The following is a 20,296-nucleotide window of genomic DNA, read 5'->3' as shown; positions in this document are numbered from 1 at the left end:
TTTCAGTACATTTTGTCTTGGATTCCATACTTTAGGAATATCACTGAGCTGATAAGTTAAGGCAATCTTAATAATTTCATAATTTTGGCCTCTCTGCTGAAGAATTGCCCATTATTATATTTTTTTCCGATTTAACATGATATTATTTTGGTCACAGTGAAGACTTTTGTTTGTGTCAGTGGTTTCCCGGCGGCCATTTTGTTTTGCGGTTCCTGTGTGTGGCTTCACGCGAGCTGGGTTTGAACCGTTTGGCAGCTCTGATTTACAAACAACTTGTTGCTCTTCAGCTCGGTACCTGTTCGATACGGTTTCCGTTTTGGTTTTCACTCTTATATGAATGCAGAAATACTAACATGCAGTGTGGATTTAGTGTGTTTCTATTGTGTAGTGTGGAATAGCGTGTTGATGCTGAGTTGAGCAGTGTATTCGGTGGTAGCGGATGCAGTGAGTCTGTTCCCTCAGTGACTGTCCGGCGGGTTTAAACACTCACAGACTTTAACGCTCCTGAGATGGCGAGCTTTAATTTATCGGGTTCAGCGACTCTGTAGTTCTTATTTATTTATTCTTATTTATTTAACTTGAAGTGAGAAATTAAAAACAGCTAAGTGACACAGCTAGCGTTATCCTGACTCTACTTTTTTTTTTTAAATTAAAAATCCACGTAGCTCAGCTCTCAGATCAGTTCTCTTTAGTGCACCTGCAGCTAGAGCGGCGGCTACAGTTATCGACACCTTAACGATTTTTCGGCCATTGCAAAAATAGAAAAGACTTTCAGGACGTAAATTGTACATGAATAGTTACTCAAACTTCCACTGGAAAAAAATGAGTCGATTCCCGATTACTTGGTGTATCAGATCATGTGATACCGTTCCACAATTATCGACGCCGTTGTCCGCAGCAGTTATCGACACCTTAACGATTTTTCGGCCATTGCAAAAGTAGAAAAGACTTTCAGGACGTAAATTGTGCATGAATAGTTACTCAAACTTCCACTGGAAAAAATGAGTTGATTCCCGATTACTTAGTGTATCAGATCATGTGATACCGTTCCACAATTATCGACGCCGTTGTCCACAGTAGTTATCGACACCTTTGTCCGCAGTTATCAACGCCATTGTCGGCAGTTATCGACACCATTGTCCGCAGTTATCTACACCGTTGTCTGCGGTTATTGACACCGTTGTCCACAGTAGTTATTGACGCCGTTGTCTGCAGTGGTTATCGACACCTTAACGATTTTTCGGCCATTGAAAAAGTCGAAAAGACTTTCAGTATGTAAATTGTGCATGAATAGTTACTCAGACTTCCACTGGAAAAAATGAGTCGATTCCCGATTACTTAGTGTATCAGATCATGTGATACCGTTCCACAATTATCGACGCCGTTGTCCACAGTAGTTATCGACACCTTTGTCCGCAGTTATCAACGCCATTGTCGGCAGTTATCGACACCATTGTCCGCAGTTATCTACACCGTTGTCTGCGGTTATTGACACCGTTGTCCACAGTAGTTATTGACGCCGTTGTCTGCAGTGGTTATCGACACCTTAACGATTTTTCGGCCATTGAAAAAGTCGAAAAGACTTTCAGTATGTAAATTGTGCATGAATAGTTACTCAGACTTCCACTGGAAAAAATGAGTCGATTCCCGATTACTTAGTGTATCAGATCATGTGATACCATTCCACAATTATCGACGCCGTTGTCCGCAGCAGTTATCGACGCCTTAACGATTTTTCGGCCATTGCAAAAGTAGAAAAGACTTTCAGGACGTAAATTGTGCATGAATAGTTACTCAGACTTCCACTGGAAAAAATGATTTGATTCCCAATTACTTAGTGTATCAGATCATGTGACGCCGTTGTCCGCAGCGGTTATCGACGCCGTTGTCCGCAGCGGTTATCGACGCCTTAACGATTTTTCGGCCACTGCAAAAGTAGATAAGACTTTTAGTACGTAAATTGTGCATGAATAGTTACTCAAACTTCCACTGGAAAAAATGAGTTGATTCCCGATTACTTAGTGTATCAGATCATGTGATACCGTTCCACAATTATCGACGCCGTTGTCCACAGTAGTTATCGACACCTTTGTCCGCAGTTATCAACGCCGTTGTCGGCAGTTATCGACACCATTGTCCGCAGTTATCTACACCGTTGTCTGCGGTTATTGACACCGTTGTCCACAGTAGTTATTGACGCCGTTGTCTGCAGTGGTTATCGACACCTTAACGATTTTTCGGCCATTGCAAAAGTCGAAAAGACTTTCAGTACGTAAATTGTGCATGAATAGTTACTCAAACTTCCACTGGAAAAAAAAGAGTTTATTCCCGATTACTTAGTGCAGGGCTTTTCAAAGTGTGGGGCGCGCCCCCCCTGGGGGGCGCCAGAGTTCTTAAGGGGGGGCGCAACGTGAGGAAAAATAAACCAGAATGAGTTACTATTACGGACATTTAGCAAACTTCAGCTAGCCTTTACCAGAGACAAAATGGATCGATTTTTAGTACCTAAAGCGTGAGTGAGGAGACAGAGTCTGGGCCAAGCAAAAAAACAGACCCTCCAGGATGTTGTGATTTGCAACTTCAACGCAAATTCAACCAATCCCCGCAAATTCAGGGCGGTGCTGCAATTATATCCAGTCACCGCAACTTCCCCGCAAATTTGACCAATCGTTGGCGTCGTCTTGAGGTGACGTCGACAAACTACCTTCCGCCTTACTTCCGTGTATACGTTCAAGAGAAGCAGCATGTGCGCAGTGTTGCCAGATTGGGCGGTTTCAAGTGCATTTTGGCAGGTTTTGAACATATTTTGGGCTGGAAAACGTCAGCAGTATCTGGCAACATTGCATGATGTGCGAGTCAGTGTTTATATAGGCTTAAATTCTGTTACTGAAAGTGTGTTATGTTTACAGTGAAGGACTGTGTGCACTTTACATTATTTTTTTACTTAATACAAGAAATTAATGGATGACAACATTTTTGCCAAAATGGTATTTTATTTTCCATTGTTTAGGCAGCTTCAGCATCATACTGTGAGATTCTGTTCAAATTGTTTTTTTTTTCTTCTATGAAGCCTGAGCCATTTATTTTATTAGTTTATAATTATTGTTTAATTTAGTCTTCAGGAGAGACTGCCTGCACACAGTACTAGTATTAATAGTTTTTTTTTTCTTACATGAAAGCTGAGGCATTTATATTATATTTTAAGGTAACTTCATGTTGTGCTGTGAGGTTCTCTGCACTTTAACTTTTGAACCAACAGGAGCATTTGGATCAGTAAAGCCTATTTTTCTGCGTTTTTGTAGTCCTGGTAATCTTTTATATTGGTAAAGTTGTTTATAGGACCATTTCTCAGTGTCTTTGTTTTTTTAATCAATAGTTTTTCAGTAATAACTTAATATTTAACATATCACTCAATTTTAATCACAAAAACAGAAAATCGCAACAATTTCTCGCAACTTTCACTTCCTCCCGCAATGTAATCGCAACAAAAACCTAAAAAACACCGCAACTTTCATTGCAATTTTTTGGAAACCCCCCCACAACATCAGCCATTTTAGCCCGCAACAATCACAAAAAAGGCCCGCGGAATCTTGGGGGACTGAAAAAAGAAGGACGTATGGCCACGATTATTTAAAGTTTGGATTTTCATGGACTGGATCTGAAGATGCTCCACTGCCACAGTGTGTTGTCTGCCAAGAGGTGCTAGCTAACGATGCTATGAGATGTTTAAAATGTGTAAAACAAGATGTTTTAAAAAGCACAGATGTTTAAAATGTGAAAAAGAAAAAAATAAATGTGTACAATGGTTACAAAAAATGTGTACAATGGTTACAAAAATGTGTAACCATTTTTTAAAAATATGAATGGAACATTAAGTATAGCAACAACAAAAATTGTAAGGAGGGGGGCGCTGTTGTTTATTTGCTCTCCGAGGGGGGGCTGACTCTCCCACACTTTGAAAACCCCTGCATTAGTGTATCAGATCATGTGATACCATTGTCCGCAGCAGTTATCGACACCTTAACGATTTTTCGGCCATTTAAAAGTAGAAAAGACTTTCAATACGTAAATTGTGCATGAATAGTTACTCAGACTTCCACTGGAAAAAATGAGTTGATTCCCGATTACTTAGTGTATCAGATCATGTGATACTGTTCCGCAGTTATCGACGCCGTTGTCTGCAGTTATCGGCACCTTTGTCCGCAGTTATTGACACCATTGTCCACAGTAGTTATCGACGCCGTTGTCGGCAGTGGTTATCGACACCTTAACGATTTTTCGGCTATTGCAAAAGTAGAAGATACTTTCAGTACGTAAATTGTGCATGAATAGTTACTCAAACTTCCACTGGGAAAAAAAAATGAGTTGATTCCCAATTACTTAGTGTATCAGATCATGTGACACCGTTGTCCGCAGCGGTTATCGACGCTGTTGTCCGCAGCGGTTATCGACGCTGTTGTCCGCAGCGGTTATTGACGCCGTTGTCCGCAGCGGTTATCGACACCTTAACGATTTTTCAGCCATTTAAAAGTAGAAAAGACTTTCAGTACGTAAATTGTGCATGAATAGTTGCTCAGACTTCCACTGGAAAAAATGAGTTGATTCCCGATTACTTAGTGTATTGGATCATGTGATACCGTTCCGCAGTTATCGACGCCGTTGTCCACAGTAGTTATCGGCACCGTTGTCGGCAGTTATCGGCACCGTTGTCGGCAGTGGTTATCGACGCCGTTGTCGGCAGTGGTTATCGACACCTTAACGATTTTTCGGCCATTGCAAAAGTAGAAAAGACTTTCAGTACATAAATTGTGCATGAATAGTTACTCAAACTTCCACTGGAAAAAATGAGTTGATTTTCAATTACTTAGTGTATCAGATCATGTGATACCGTTGTCCGCGGTAGTTATCGACGCCGTTGTCCGTGGTAGTTATCGCCGCCGTTGTCCGCGGTAGTTATCGACGCCTTAACAATTTTTCGGCCATTGCAAAAGTAGAAAAGACTTTCAGTACATAAATTGTGCATGAATAGTTACTCAAACTTCCACTGGAAAAAATGAGTTGATTCCCAATTACTTAGTGCATCAGATCATGTGATACCGTTGTCCGCAGTGGTTATCGATGACGTTGTCTGCAGTAGTTATCGATGCCGTTGTCCGCAGTGGTTATCGACGCTGTTGTCCGCAGTGGTTATCGACGCCATTGTCCGCAGTGGTTATCGACGCCTTAACGATTTTTCGGCCATTGCAAAAGTAGAAAAGACTTTCAGTACGTAAATTGTGCATGAATAGTTACTCAAACTTCCACTGGAAAAAAAAAAAAAGAGTTGATTCCCGATTATTTAGTGTATCAGATCATGTGATATCGTTCCGCAGTTATCGACGCCGTTGTCGGCAGCGGTTATCGACACCTTAATGATTTTTCGGCCATTGCAAAAGTAGAAAAGACTTTCAGTACGCAAATTGTACATGAATAGTTACTCAGACTTCCACTGGAAAAAAATGAGTTTATTCCCGATTACTTAGTGTATCAGATCATGTGATACCGTTCCACAATTATCGACGCTGTTGTCCGCAGTTATCAACGCGGTGATAACTCGGGTGATAACTCAGGCTCAGGTGGATAAGGCGCCATACCATAAATCTGGGGACCCAAGTTTGATTCCGACCCGAGGTCATTTCCCGATCGCTCCCCGTCTCTCTCTCCTGCTCATTTCCTTTCTCTACACTGTCCTATCCAATAAAGGTGAAAAAAGCCCCCAAAAAATCTTTAAAAAAATTGTTTCCATCAACTTGTATTTAGTATAAAATATTTTAATATAAATATATTGATGTCGATGTTTACCTAAATGAGGGAGTAATTCTAATATTTGTCTAAGTATTTTCGTAGATCACATTTTGTTCATTCATCGTTGTTTGTATTAATTTCTCGTTTTGTAGTTTACCAATAAATGTCAACAGGCAACTGACATTGTAAACGCATGAAACTCCAGATCAAAGGTTGCATGTCATTCCTTGAACCAAAATATAAAATGTCTACTGATATTGTAATATGTGGTAGATATTTACAACAAACTGCACAAAAAAACAAAAAACAAAACTGAATGGAATAGAAAAATCTGAATATTTCAAGCATGTAATTTTTTTTTATATGCTAGGAATTTAATTTTCGTCTAATTCTATTCATTGCAATTGGATTTCAAATACTGTATATATAAATGTTCCATTCTGTTATGGATCAGAAAAAAAATTATTATAAATCACAGCACTTTTTTTTTTTAATATACTTCATCTACTTCAACAATGTTACACAAAGATCGATCCATAACAGTTATAAACGTCGCTTAATTCCACAGCGTGCCGATAATGGTGGACACCGGTGAAAGTGATCACTATTATCGACACCTCACATGACTTCTCAAACGTGCGTTTAGATACAAAATGGCAACTGATAAAAAATGAAATAGGTTTCGGCAAGGAGATCATGAAATATCAGTGAATTTGAGAAGGAAAACTGAGTCCATGATCTTTCCACCATGCTCACCTGCGACGATAACGTCCGGGTTTTCCTCAAATTGCTGATCGTGCTTAAAAAATTCCATCTCCGGTAACGAGCTGCGTCATCAGACGACAAGGTCAAAGTGTGAGGCGGGTCTTCCGGTTGATTAATTAACCGATGATAACTGTTGTAACTGAAAGTCACTTTTGTAAAATTATTTATTGGTGAATCTGAAAAGGTGTCGATAATTGTAGTCGCCGCCGCTCTAGTTTACATTATAGCTTTGTTTTATAAATAATCTTTCCCCCTGTTTTCCTCTGCAGGACATGATGAGTAGACAAGAGGACTCTTTGGAGAAACTGGACTCTGACTTTGATCACTACTTGGTTGACATGAAACCTCACGTACTCAGGCTTCCAGAAAAATCAGGTCAGTTTTCCTGCTGAACCAAAACAGCTGTATTTGTGGGTTTACTACTTGGAGCAAGACTTTTTTTTTTTAATTCAAAACAATACACCCTCACCGTCCACTTTATTAGGAGCACCGGCACACCTGGACATTCGTGCAGGTATGTAATCGGCCGTGCATGCGGTGAATCATCCGGATCGTCCAATTAATGTTCACATCAGAATGATTTTCACTGTGGCACGGGTGTTGGTTTGAGTCGGATGGACTGGTTTGAGTATTTCCGAAACTGCTGATCTTGGATTTTATGCGCTTCAGATGATTCAGGACAGTGATTCAATTCAATCTTGAGAACTGCGACACTGATGATCAGTGGTGCCTTTTTTTTACTTTGACTCAATCTTGCCAAAGATCAGCTCGAGTAAGTGTAAATATTTATTTTTATTTTTTATTTAACCTTTATTTTACCAGGAGAGAAGACCCATTGAGATTAATAATCTCTTTTACAAGGGCGTCCTGGCCAAGAGGCAGCACAGGTTACAAAATTAAAATTACAATTTACAGGAGTCTGATTAAAAGAAAAAAAATCATTTAAAACAGTTACAAATCAGGGACGCCGTCTCAAGTGCTCTCAGTCTGGAGTTAAAATCGCTCAATGGAATAAGTTCTTTTATTTTTAGGTCCTTTTGTAGCTTGTTCCAGGTGGTGGGGGCAGAGAAAACAAAAGCTCTTTTTCCCTGCTCTGTGCGGACGGATGGGACAGAGAGCAGCAAATGATCATTGGAGCACAGGCCGTAAGAGTCAAGGTTCCTCAGTGTGATTAGGTTACTGATGTAGGGTGGCAGTGGTCCAAGTATTGCCTTGTATATAAAGGTATACCAGTGAGTCAGCCTCCTGGTAGACAGCGACGGCCATCCGACTCGGGAATATAGTTCGCAGTGATGGGTCAAGGCCCTACAATTAGTGATGAACCTCAGGGCAGCATGATACACAGATGCCCCTTTTCCACCAAAGCAGTTCCAGGGCTGGTTCGGGGCCAGTGCTTAGTTTGGAACTGGGTTTTCTGTTTCCACTGACAAAGAACTGGCTCTGGGGCCAGAAAAACCGGTTCCAGGCTAGCACCAACTCTCTGCTGGGCCAGAGGAAAGAACCGCTTACGTCAGCGGGGGGCGGAGTTGTTAAGACCAACAACAATAACAAGACCACGGAAGATCGCCATTTTTAAGCGACGAGAAGCAGCAGCTGTACAAACGCGAAGTTATCCATTATTATTGTTGTTGTTGTTGCTGCTGCTGTTTCTTCCGTGTTGTTTTTGCTTCGATATTCGCGCCAAGGTTTATGCAAACGTAGCGATGTAACTGACGTATACAGCGACGTAATGACATGGCTTCCCTTAGCACCGCAAGCTATGGAAAAGCAAACTGGTTCTCAACTGGCTTGCAAGTTGAACGTGTTGTGAACCAGCCCTGGAACTGATATGGTGGAAAAGGGGTAAGAGTCAATCTTACTCAGGCATTGAGCTGAGGCGTTCATGTACAACAAGTCTCCATAGTCTAAAATAGATAAACAGGTTGCAGTGACGAGGTGCTTCTTAACATCAAAAGAAAAACAAAATTTATTTCTAAATAAAAAACCCAGCTTCAGTTTAAGTTTCTTAAGATTTTCAATGCGGGCTTTGAATGTCAGGGTGTCATCAAGCAGTTTTTTCTGTTTATTATGAGCAGATCGGTTGATATGCGTGCGATGTAGTGCATACGCAGGAAAAATGACAGCGATTTTTTTTTTTACCCCCCCGAGAGTCAAAAGTATTTTCCTCAAAATAGTTAATTTTGCTCTATTTTGAGTTTAGAGAGTAAAATTTGGAGTTCGAGTGGGAGCAAAATTACAGAGGTGGTTGTGGCTCTGAACTGAGTAAAACGGTGCAGGAGTTAATTTCAAGACACACTGAATAGAGTCAAATACCAGATAATTGAAGCTGTTGTTAAAATCAGTTTTAGAACTGTGTTGGAATGTGTGGAAAAAATATGACCTTACCCATTGGGACCTGACCTGATGGGATTAAGAGTTGGCAGTGGAAGAGGTTTTCACTCTTCTCATTGAATGGAATGGGATTTTTTACTCTTCTCATTGAATACCCCTTCCACTGCCAACCCTTTATCCCAAAACAATACGACATAAAGTTTGTGATGGCCAGTTAATTGTCCAAATCAACAGAGCAGATTTAAGTTTGTGCGTGATGCATTCCAAAGACTGAACAGAATCACCTCAAGTGACCAAAACGGTTCGTCACAATGAGGTAAGGTCATGTTTTTTTCACACATTCCAACACAGTTCTAAAACTGCTTTGTACAAAGTCATTTTAAAAAAAAAAGTACAATCATGACATACATACTACCGTACGTAGACATTATTGTAGCTAAACTTGTACTAAATACAAAAAAAAGTCATATGACTTTGAAAATACTGCTTAGATTTGTTGAAATTGACAGTAAAATTAGAGCAGGCCAAAATCATTAGTGCCAGAAAATACTCTCAGACCCCAGAGTGTTAAACAAACAGAGCGCTGTGTGGGATGTAAACCTTAGGATTTCAACTTATGACGATTCAATATTTATTTGATGATACCTCTGAACGTGATACGATATGATTTAGTAGCCTCACACCAATATGTGAGCAGCTTTGTTCAGAATCTAGGGCAAGTCTACTGTTGTTGATGAGTTTTTTTTTTTTTTTTTTAAGTATCCGAGGTTATGAGCAAGTCAGCTTGCTAGTCTCGGTTTCAAAATACGAATGACTTTTTACGCCCAGTTGCATGTCCTTTCAGTCAGTTGTAATCAGTAAATAAATAATCGAGTTATTCTTGTTGCTTCGATTCATTACAGTCGTTGGCTTTTAAATATTCCTAGCTAGTACAAATCCAGAGGTGATTATAGAAAATCACACGCGCTGATTGGTTGCGAGATTCGGACTAGTTCTCGATAATCACCTCGAGCGACTCGGCAAAATGGCGGCCGATCAATTTTTCACCGTAAGTGAGGAAGAATTTGAAATTATGAAAGAAAATGCTGTTCCTGAAAGCACTAAGGATGCTACGAAGATTGGGCTAAAACTATTCAAAGGTAAGGTGGAGTTTGTGATTTGCGGCTGTACGGGCAAATCACAAACGATCCTGAGTACCAGGATTGTCTAGACCTACGGTATATATTACAATTTATTCTTATTTCTCTAGTTATTACTCATTTTCAGAGGGGAATAGGAGATATTTTGGTGAGGAAAGTACTGTACATTGTTAAATTTAGGGTTTTTTTTGGGGTGCAAGTGACAGCGCGGTGCTGATGTTGCACAGCATGGCGGAGCGCCGCGTATCCGCGCTTTGGGAAAAGTATTTTATGTAACTCGGTATAGATAAGTGAGACAAGTCTGCGCTGTGGCGTTATTACATTTGCATGCTGCTTTTGAAGTTTGAAATGAATTATTTTTTAATGTGATTTAAACATTTAAAAAAAAAAAGTAATAATCACCCGTGTGTTTACACTAAAACAGTTATCTGCCTCAGGTTCAGTGAATATCGGTGAATAATAACCTCGACTTCATCTCTGTTATTATTCACCAATATTTCCTTCACCTTCGGCGAACAATTGTGAATTGTAACTGCACCATGAGCTCTACATCAGTTCGCCTTCATCCCCATGAGTGTGGAAATGACCTCCTTCAAATGTGCCGAATTTCAGATAATGCAGCGGTCACGAGTGGACAGGAACAGTGAAATAAACGTTGAGCGATGTCACTCCTGCATTTTGACATTTGAACATTTTATTACTGACTACAATTTCTCAATTTTTCCACAAATCCTAAAAAGATCTTAAAGAGCCGTTTCTTCCAATAGTGTCTTTCTTTAAAGGGCTTAATCTCCTCCATATCAGCCTGAATAACACAATCGGACTGATTTTAGGCTTCTGGAATAATCGGGGACGTTCTGGGGGTGAAGCTGACAGTTTGTTAAAGGAGATACGCAGAACCATGGCCTCACTTTTTGTTTATAAATGCCTAAAACCTCAAGAATGGCACAGGAATAGTTTTAAGCGTTAACAATGAATCTAAAATAGTAATTTTTACGATTAAAGTGATTTCATATAGGTCACGGTCTGAGTGAATGACCTTGGCACCTGTGATGTCACAGCGGGAAGGCTATCGGTCTCTTCGCCATTTCCGCTATACTAAAACACAGAGCTTAACTGCAACTTCAAGCTTCCATTTTGAGCTAATTTATCCCCATGCCACGTAGATGTGTTGGCCGGTGCAGCAACACGACAGAAGGTGGATTTACGTTGCATTCATGGCCCAAGAATGTTCAAACTGCAAAGATTTGGACGCGTTTTGCAAGAAGTTCACGAGCACTTCGGGCGCCTACCTGTATGAAGTGGTCTCTCCTCTGCACATTTTACTGAAGACTCGTATGAGACCTCTGATCTGTTGAGGAGCGTTGGCTATAAGCCCGTATTGAAAAAGGGTGCAGTACCAACAATTAAAGGAAAAGAAAACTACAAGGAAAGGAAAGGAAGTTCAGTTGCACCAGTTCTCCCGGAGTGTGAGCCGAGGGTTGTTGCTAAAACCCGGGACGGGACATATCGCTCGGGTAGTGACCTCCTCGCGGTTGTTGCTAAAACCAGTGACATCCCATCCTGTCCCGGGTTTTAGTAATTGCCTGAGCCGAGCAGTAATGGCGGAGTACTCGGTATGGAGAAAATGGAGAATGAGTGGACCCAGCCGTCTGATTTCTCCGCTGGATGTGCTCGCCTCAGCAGCAATATCGCACCCTTACGTGGAAGAAGCGAATGAACGGAGAACTGAAAGTCAGATTGTTTCAAAACCATCAGCCACAAGGTCGGTCTTTAAGAAGCGAGAGCATAGACTGGTAAGATGCGACTCTTATTTTGATACAAAACATCAAAAACAACACTTGTTGTTTACCTGCATTTAGATTAATACATGTAACTTGTATTGTGTGTTTAAGTTACCGGTATAAGATTATTTAATTTGCTTCAGAATGTGACTGTCTCAGTTAATCTGATTATTTCATTAGCCTTTTACGTTTTATTAGTGAAAATGCATGCATGTATATGGATGTTGCATAAGTTACAGTGGGGCAAAAAAGTATTTAGTCAGCCACCAATTGTGCAAGTTCTCCCACTTAAAAAGATGAGAGAGGCCTGTAATTTTCATCATAGGTACACTTCAACTATGAGAGACAGAATGGGGGGAAAGAATCCAGGAAATCACATTGTAGGATTTTTAATGAATTAATTGGTAAATTCCTCGGTAAAATAAGTATTTGGTCACCTACAAACAAGCAAGATTTCTGGCTCTCACAGACCTGTAACTTCTTTAAGAGGCTCCTCTGTCCTCCACTCGTTATCTGTATTAATGGAACCTGTTTGAACTCGTTATCAGTATAAAAGACACCTGTCCACAACCTCAAACAGTCACACCCCAAACTCCACTATGGCCAAGACCAAAGAGCTGTCAAAGGACACCAGAAACAAAACTGTAGACCTGCACCAGGCTGGGAAGACTGAATCTGCAATAGGTAAGCAGCTTGGTGTGAAGAAATCAACTGTGGGAGCAATTATTAGAAAATGGAAGACGTACAAGACCACTGATAATCTCCCTCGATCTGGGGCTCCACGTAAGATCTCACCCTGTGGGGTCAAAATGATCACAAGAACGGTGAGCAAAAATCCCAGAACCACATGGGGGGACCTAGTGAATGACCTGCAGAGAGCTGGGACCAAAGTAACAAAGGCTACCATCAGTAACACACTACGCCGCCAGGGACTCAAATCCTGCAGTGACAGACGTGTCCCCCTGCTTAAGCCAGTACATGTCCAGGCCCATCTGAAGTTTGCTAGAGAGCATTTGGATGATCCAGAAGAGGATTGGGAGACTGTCATATGGTTAGATGAAACCAAAATAGAACTTTTTGGTAAAAACTCAACTTGTCGTGTTTGGAGGAGAAAGAATGCTGAGTTGCATTCAAAGAACACCATACCTACTGTGAAGCATGGGGGTGGAAACATCATGCTTTGGGGCTGTTTTTCTGCAAAGGGACCAGGACGACTGATCCGTGTAAAGGAAAGAATGAATGGGGCCATGTATTGTGAGATTTTGAGTGAAAACCTCCTTCCATCAGCAAGGGCATTGAAGATGAAACGTGGCTGGGTCTTTCAGCATGACAATAATCCCAAACACACCGCCCGGGCAATGAAGGAGTGGCTTCGTAAGAAGCATTTCAAGGTCCTGGAGTGGCCTAGCCAGTCTCCAGATCTCAACCCCATAGAAAATCTTTGGAGGGAGTTGAAAGTCCGTGTTGCCCAGCGACAGCCCCAAAACATCACTGCTCTAGAGGAGATCTGTATGGAGGAATGGGCCAAAATACCAGCAACAGTGTGTGAAAACCTTGTGAAGACTTACAGAAAGCGTTTGACCTCTGTCATTGCCAATAAAGGGTATATAACAAAGTATTGAGATGAACTTTTGTTATTGACCAAATACTTATTTTCCACCATAATTTGCAAATAAATTCTTTAAAAATCAGACAATGTGATTTCTGGATTTTTTTTTCTCATTCTGTCTCTCATAGTTGAAGTGTACCTATGATGAAAATTACAGGCCTCTCTCATCTTTTTAAGTGGGAGAACTTGCACAATTGGTGACTAAATACTTTTTTGCCCCACTGTATAACGCCTATCCTGTTTTAATGAGAGTCAGCCCACAATCAATGAAGTCAAGTCAGAATTAGTTGAGCAAGTCGGTAACGGTATTTCTTACTTTCACCATCAACTTTTATTTATATGACTTTGGTCTATAGCTGTAAAAGGGCTCAGCCTTAAAACCGGTTACCGCTGTGACGTCACGTGCTCAGGGCTGGCTAGCTCAGTGGGGCAGCTCAAATGCCAATTTTGCGGTCGATTTTAACTCTCAGAAATGTATACAGTGGTGCTTGAAAGTTTGTGAACCCTTTAGAATTTTCTATATTTCTGCATAAATATGACCTAAAACAACATCAGATTTTCACACAAGTCCTAAAAGTAGATAAAGAGAACCAAGTTAAACAAATGAGACAAAAATATTATACTTGGTCATTTATTTATTGAGGAAAATGATCCAATATTACATATCTGTGAGTGGCAAAAGTATGTGAACCTTTGCTTTCAGTATCTGGTGTGACCCCCTTGTGCAGCAATAACTGCAACTGAACGTTTGCGGTAACTGTTGTCAGTCCTGCACACCGGCTTGGAGGAATTTTAGCCCGTTCCTCCGTACAGAACAGCTTCAACTCTGGGATGTTGGTGGGTTTCCTCACATGAACTGCTCGCTTCAGGTCCTTCCACAACATTTCCATTGGATTAAGGTCAGGACTTTGACTTGGCCATTCCAAAACATGAACTTTATTCTTCTTTAACCATTCTTTGGTAGAACGACTTGTGTGCTTAGGGTCGTTGTCTTGCTACATGACCCACCTTCTCTTGAGATTCAGTTCATGGACAGATGTCCTGACATTTTCCTTTAGAATTCGCTGGTATAATTCAGAATTCATTGTTCCATCAATGATGGCAAGCCGTCCTGGCCCAGATGCAGCAAAACAGGCCCAAACCATGATTCTACCACCACCATGTTTCACAGATGGGATAAGGTTCTTATGTTGGAATGCAGCGTTTTCCTTTCTCCAAGCATAACGCTTCTCATTTTAACCAAAAAGTTCTATTTTGGTCTCATCCATCCACAAAACATTTTTCCAGTAGCCTTCTGGCTTGTCCACATGATCTTTAGCAAACTGCAAACGAGCAGCAATGTTCTTTTTGGAGAGCAGTGGCTTTCTCCTTGCAACCCTGCCATGCACACCATTGTTGTTCAGTGTTCTCCTGATGGTGGACTCATGAACATTAACATTAGCCAATGTGAGAGAGGCCTTCAGTTGCTTAGAAGTTACCCTGGGGTCCTTTGTGACCTCGCCAACTATTACACGCCTTGCTTTTGGAGTGATCTTTGTTGGTCGACCACTCCTGGGGAGGGTAACAATGGTCTTGAATTTCCTCCATTTGTACACAATCTGTCTGACTGTGGATTGGTGGAGCCCAAACTCTTTCGAGATGGTTTTGTAACCTTTTCCAGCCTGATGAGCATCAACAACGCTTTTTCTGAGGTCCTCAGAAATCTCCTTTGTTTTTGCCATGATCCACTTCCACAAACGTGTTGTGAAGATCAGACTTTGATAGATCCCTGTTCTTTAAATAAAACAGGGTGCCCACTCACACCTGATTGTCATCCCATTGATTGAAAACACCTGACTCTAATTTCACCTTCAAATTAACTGCTAATCCTAGAGGTTCACATACTTTTGCCACTCACAGATATGTAATACTGGATCATTTTCCTCAATAAATAAATGACCAAGTATAATATTTTTGTCTCATTTGTTTAACTGGGTTCTCTTTATCTACTTTTAGGACTTGTGTGAAAATCTGATGCTGTTTTAGGTCAGAAATATAGAAAATTCTAAAGGGTTCACAAACTTTCAAGCGCCACTGTATATATATATATATTTTTATTCCTATTTATGCAGCATACAGGAGTCAAGGATGGAGATACTATCCACTCAGAAATGTAATTAAAAATAAAGGTTCTGCGAATCTCCTTTAATGAACACTGACATGGTGTTTAGTGTCACTGTATCTGCTTTCAAGTTTTTATTTTTTATTTTTTAAATCACCAGTTTTGTCCTGATTGTTCTTGGTTGCCAAACTTTTATCTGATCTATTTCTTTCAAAAGTAATTTTTGCATTGGGCCACATCACCCCATCGTTCATTATTTTCCTGTAACCGCACACCCCTGTCATGTTTTGTTCAATATTTATTACTTTGTGCAAATGTGGCCTCCACGTTGCACGCTGGCCTGTTTTCACATCTCAAGTCCTCTAAAACAGAACGTCAGCGCTGTGCCCTGTGGATCAAGAAGCTCTGTGATCCTGTGGCGTCCGGCTCTGGGCTGATGGGAAGGAAAAATCGCAACGCATACGCCAGGCTTCTTCTGCACATGCTCAGGAAAGGAGTCCTCGAGGGACCGTTTACCTACAAGCCTGAAGCGGGAAGCCTCAAAACTTTACCAACATATATGGTAATCTTTTTTTTATTTTTTTCCTCTCTCCCCTACCGTGAAACTTTCTACAGGAAAAGTGTAAAATGTAAACCGTGCCGTGATTCCCATGACAAACTCAAATGTGAAACTCTAGTTAGATCGTTAGGAGCAAGTATCTCTACATTCACTCCCATTTTGTAACTCCGTAGCAAGTTCCAAAATGACAGGTGACCTTTCAGGTTTAATTTACGTACACAGCACTGCGCTGCGCTCCGATTTCTACAACAAGCAACATTTGAATTGGTATTTTCTCAATTCTGTGCAAATTAGGCCGTATGACGCTGAAAAAGGATAAACAGTAGGGTCGGAACAGTCCTGCCGTGTGCACGGTCTCACCAGCGGCGTTTCTCGCTATAGACCTCTTGCAGTCACGTGACTGAATCCCGGCTGGAATGTAAACAGCCGCCATCTTGTCGGTCAACAACACAGCCGAATATTGCTGCACTCGTGTACAAAATGGATCAATTTCAACCGAAGGACTACACGGCTCATTTTTCTAATGAACAGATAACTAGATATATGTCTAAAATAAACGACCTACAGATTAATGACCCTTATCGATTACCGGACGTAGTTTTCACAACCGTGTCAGTGGATATTGAACTGCTAGAGGTGGAATACCCAGATGTGTATAATTACCTCATTAACTTTCCCTCGCTGTTCAGTGGTGAAGCACTGCGTGCTTATAAATCTCTGGACAGTTATCTCTACAGAAATTCAGGATTTGTCAGCCCCCCTCAGATGTGGCATTTTGTAAACAAGAAAATAATCCTCATTGGACGGGTAAGTCACTTAAGTATTGAGTACTAGTACTGATACCACATGGATATACTGGAATAAATACATGGCGAACCTGAGATGAAATGGTCACTGCACAGGCGCCAGTGATTGTTCTTTCCAGTCGGTACCCATGCCTTGTTGTTGTTGTTTGGATCGGCCCGGCTGATAGCAGCAATCCACTTTGCACGCCTGTCAGGGTCCCGTGGCAGCCTATGAAACTTTCTTCCCGATTTCTGACCTCTCCTGTTGTGGCATTTATATGCCATACAACTCTCCGGCATTGTGGCACGGTAATATTTGCAGATTTGGGCGAAAAACAATGAAAGTCAGTGTCGGTAAATTGCGATGGCGGAAATATGGCGTTTGACCGACAAGATGGCGTCTGTTTACAATCTGGATCGGCTGTGACGTCACATGCAAGTGGACTATTGAAAAGACCAGGGGCTGAGTCAGGTTTTCCTGGGGCTTGTACGAGTATTATTATTTTTTTAATAAAAGGGAGATTGGCATAGATAGGTTGGGGAGGTTATATCTAACTTGACAAGAAATATTATCACCCACACATTCAAAGGTTATGGGGTGGTTCTCCACTATACAGTGGTGCTTGAAAGTTTGTGAACCCTTTAGAATTTTCTATATTTCTGCATAAATATGACCTAAAACATCATCAGATTTTCACACAAGTCCTAAAAGTAGATCAAGAGAACCCAGTTAAACAAATAAGACAAAAATATTATACTTGATCATTTATTTATTGATGAAAATGATCCAATATCACATATCTGTGAGTGGCAAAAGTATGTGAACCTCTAGGATTAGCAGTTAATTTGAAGGTGAAATTAGAGTCAGGTGTTTTCAATCAGTGGGATGACAATCAGGTGTGAGTGGGCACCCTGTTTTATTTAAAGAACAGGGATCTATCAAAGTCTGATCTTCACAACACATGTTTGCGGAAGTGTATCATGGCATGAACAAAGGAGATTTCTGAGGACCTCAGAAAAAGCGTTGTTGATGCTCATCAGGCTGGAAAAGGTTACAAAACCATCTCAAAAGAGTTTGGACTCCACCAATCCACAGTCAGACAGATTGTGCACAAATGGAGGAAATTCAAGACCATTGTTACTTTCCCAGGAGTGGTTGACCAACAAAGATCACTCTGAGAGCAAGGCGTGTAATAGTCGGCGCGGTCACAAAGGACCCCAGGGTAACTTCTAAGCAACTGAAGGCCTCTCTCACATTGGCTAATGTTAATGTTCATGAGTCCACCATCAGGAGAACACTGAACAACAATGGTGTGCATGGCAGGGTTGGAAGGAGAAAGCCACTGCTCTCCAAAAAGAACATTGCTGCTCATCTGCAGTTTGCTAAAGATCACGTGGACAAGCCAGAAGGCTATTGGAAAAATGTTTTGTGGACGGATGAGACCAAAATAAAACTTTTTGGTTTAAATGAGAAGCGTTATGTTTGGGGAAAGGAAAACACTGCATTCCAACATAAGAACCTTATCCCATCTGTGAAACATGGTGGTGGTAGCATCATGGTTTGGGCCTGTTTTGCTGCATCTGGGCCAGGACAGCTTGCCATCATTGATGGAACAATGAATTCTGAATTATACGAGCGAATTCTAAAGGAAAATGGTCAGGACATCTGTCCATGAACTGAATCTCAAGAGAAGGTGGGTCATGCAGCAAGACAACGACCCTAAGCACACAAGTCGTTCTACCAAAGAATGGTTAAAGAAGAATAAAGTGAATGTTTTGGAATGGCCAAGTCAAAGTCCTGACCTTAATCCAATCGAAATGTTGTGGAAGGACCTGAAGCGAGCAGTTCATGTGAGGAAACCCACCAACATCCCAGAGTTGAAGCTGTTCTGTACGGAGGAATGGGCTAAAATTCCTCCAAGCCGGTGTGCAGGACTGATCAACAGTTACTGCAAACGTTTATTTGCAGTTATTGCTGCACAAGGGGGTCACACCAGATACTGAAAGCAAAGGTTCACATACTTTTGCCACTCACAGATATGTAATATTGGATCATTTTCTTCAATAAATAAATGACCAAGTATAATATTTTTGTCTCATTTGTTTAACTGGGTTCTCTTTATCTACTTTTAGGACTTGTGTGAAAATCTGATGATGTTTTAGGTCATATTTATGCAGAAATATAGAAAATTCTAAAGGGTTCACAAACTTTCAAGCACCACTGTAGTTGCAAATTGGTGTCACCTCACTTAACAAGTATTCTGAGACCAGGCCTTTAAATAAAATCAGGGTGTCTGTGTTCATATGCCTTCCTATTGATTATAAAAATTAATTGCTATTAAATTTTATCCACTCAAATATAATAGTGTTGGTAGAATTTTTCATCAGAAGTACCCAAGGAGGTCCAAAATGCGTGTCTCTCACATCCCAGAAGGAAAATAAACCCTTGCTGAAAAATATTTATTGGTGTTATTATTTTGTGTCACCCATTTAAATATGATCAATATAGTCCATGCAGCATGAAGAAAAGCACATTTTGAAAATGTTTCCAATACTAGTCAGAAATTTTCCCGCCAAGAAATTGATTTTTGGTGTCCCAAGTAATTAAGTCAGTACACTAACAGTACTAACTACTAGAGACACCTGGGGAAAATGGACAGAACTATTCTAATGAGATGACTGCAGTGCATTGTGGGAATCCCACAAGTTCAAGGGAGGGAAACATTGAATTTCATATTGTGGTAGTTTTCCAGCATTGTTCAGGTTTGTATGGCAATTTTTAACAGAATTTATAACAGCAGTCAATACACTAACACTTCTAGAATGATGTAGGCCCAGCTTTGTCACGAAAACATGTTTGTGCCATGAATGTGAGTTAGAAGACCTTTCAACTAGACTACAATGCACAGGCATCATATACACATCTGCACCCTGGTGACCAGATGATGAACTATTTGTCCATACACTAACAGTCCATACGCTAACACCGGGGTCTGTTTGTGTACTGACTATTGTGTTAGTGTATTGACTAGGGCTGTAACAATATGTGTATCGAAATCGCGATACGCAGAGCCACGATCCGTGTCGCGATACAAGAAGGCAGAATCGCGGTACACCCTTTCAAACTTCTCCTCAGCCCAAAAACAGAGGTGCTTCCAAACTTCAATTTATGAATACTTTACTTTTTATTTAAATTACATTTTAAACTTACTTAAATTACTTTTATTTTTTTATATCTATTAGTAAGTCGTTTTTTCGCCGACCTGCGACAATCTTCTGCGAGTCACGCAACGTCCACACTCGCCACTGGCAGAGCATTCATTTCTTTTAAGCGGTCGCCATTCTGGTTGCGACGCGGGGAGCGAATCTGTAAACAAGCAGCTCATTGGCTGGCTAGGTGTGCCACAAGCCAATCACAATCACTTGACCAGAAAGGCAT

At 40.9% G+C, this 20,296-nt stretch overlaps 1 protein-coding gene across 14 annotated transcripts in view; it reads left to right on the top strand.

Moving 5' to 3' along the window:
• Positions 1-213: 213 nt before the first annotated feature.
• cep112 (centrosomal protein 112) overlaps positions 214-20,296 on the top strand; it is a 507,564-nt gene continuing 487,481 nt past the window's right edge. For 5 of the 14 annotated variants that reach the window (XM_060901366.1, XM_060901363.1, XM_060901364.1 and 2 more), the window contains exons 1-4: positions 214-291; positions 6,819-6,924; positions 7,034-7,063; positions 15,885-16,075. In XM_060901366.1, coding sequence (XP_060757349.1) covers positions 6,822-6,924; positions 7,034-7,063; positions 15,885-16,075 — 324 coding nt within the window. In that variant the 5' untranslated portion in view covers positions 214-291; positions 6,819-6,821. The other 9 variants (XM_060901361.1, XM_060901362.1, XM_060901358.1 and 6 more) reach the window with 8 other exon arrangements.

Source organism: Neoarius graeffei, chromosome 20 (genome assembly GCF_027579695.1).
Source record: "Neoarius graeffei isolate fNeoGra1 chromosome 20, fNeoGra1.pri, whole genome shotgun sequence".
Taxonomy (NCBI): domain Eukaryota; kingdom Metazoa; phylum Chordata; class Actinopteri; order Siluriformes; family Ariidae; genus Neoarius; species Neoarius graeffei.
Note: the sequence above shows the minus strand (reverse complement) of the source record. Positions and strands in the feature narration are given on the sequence as shown.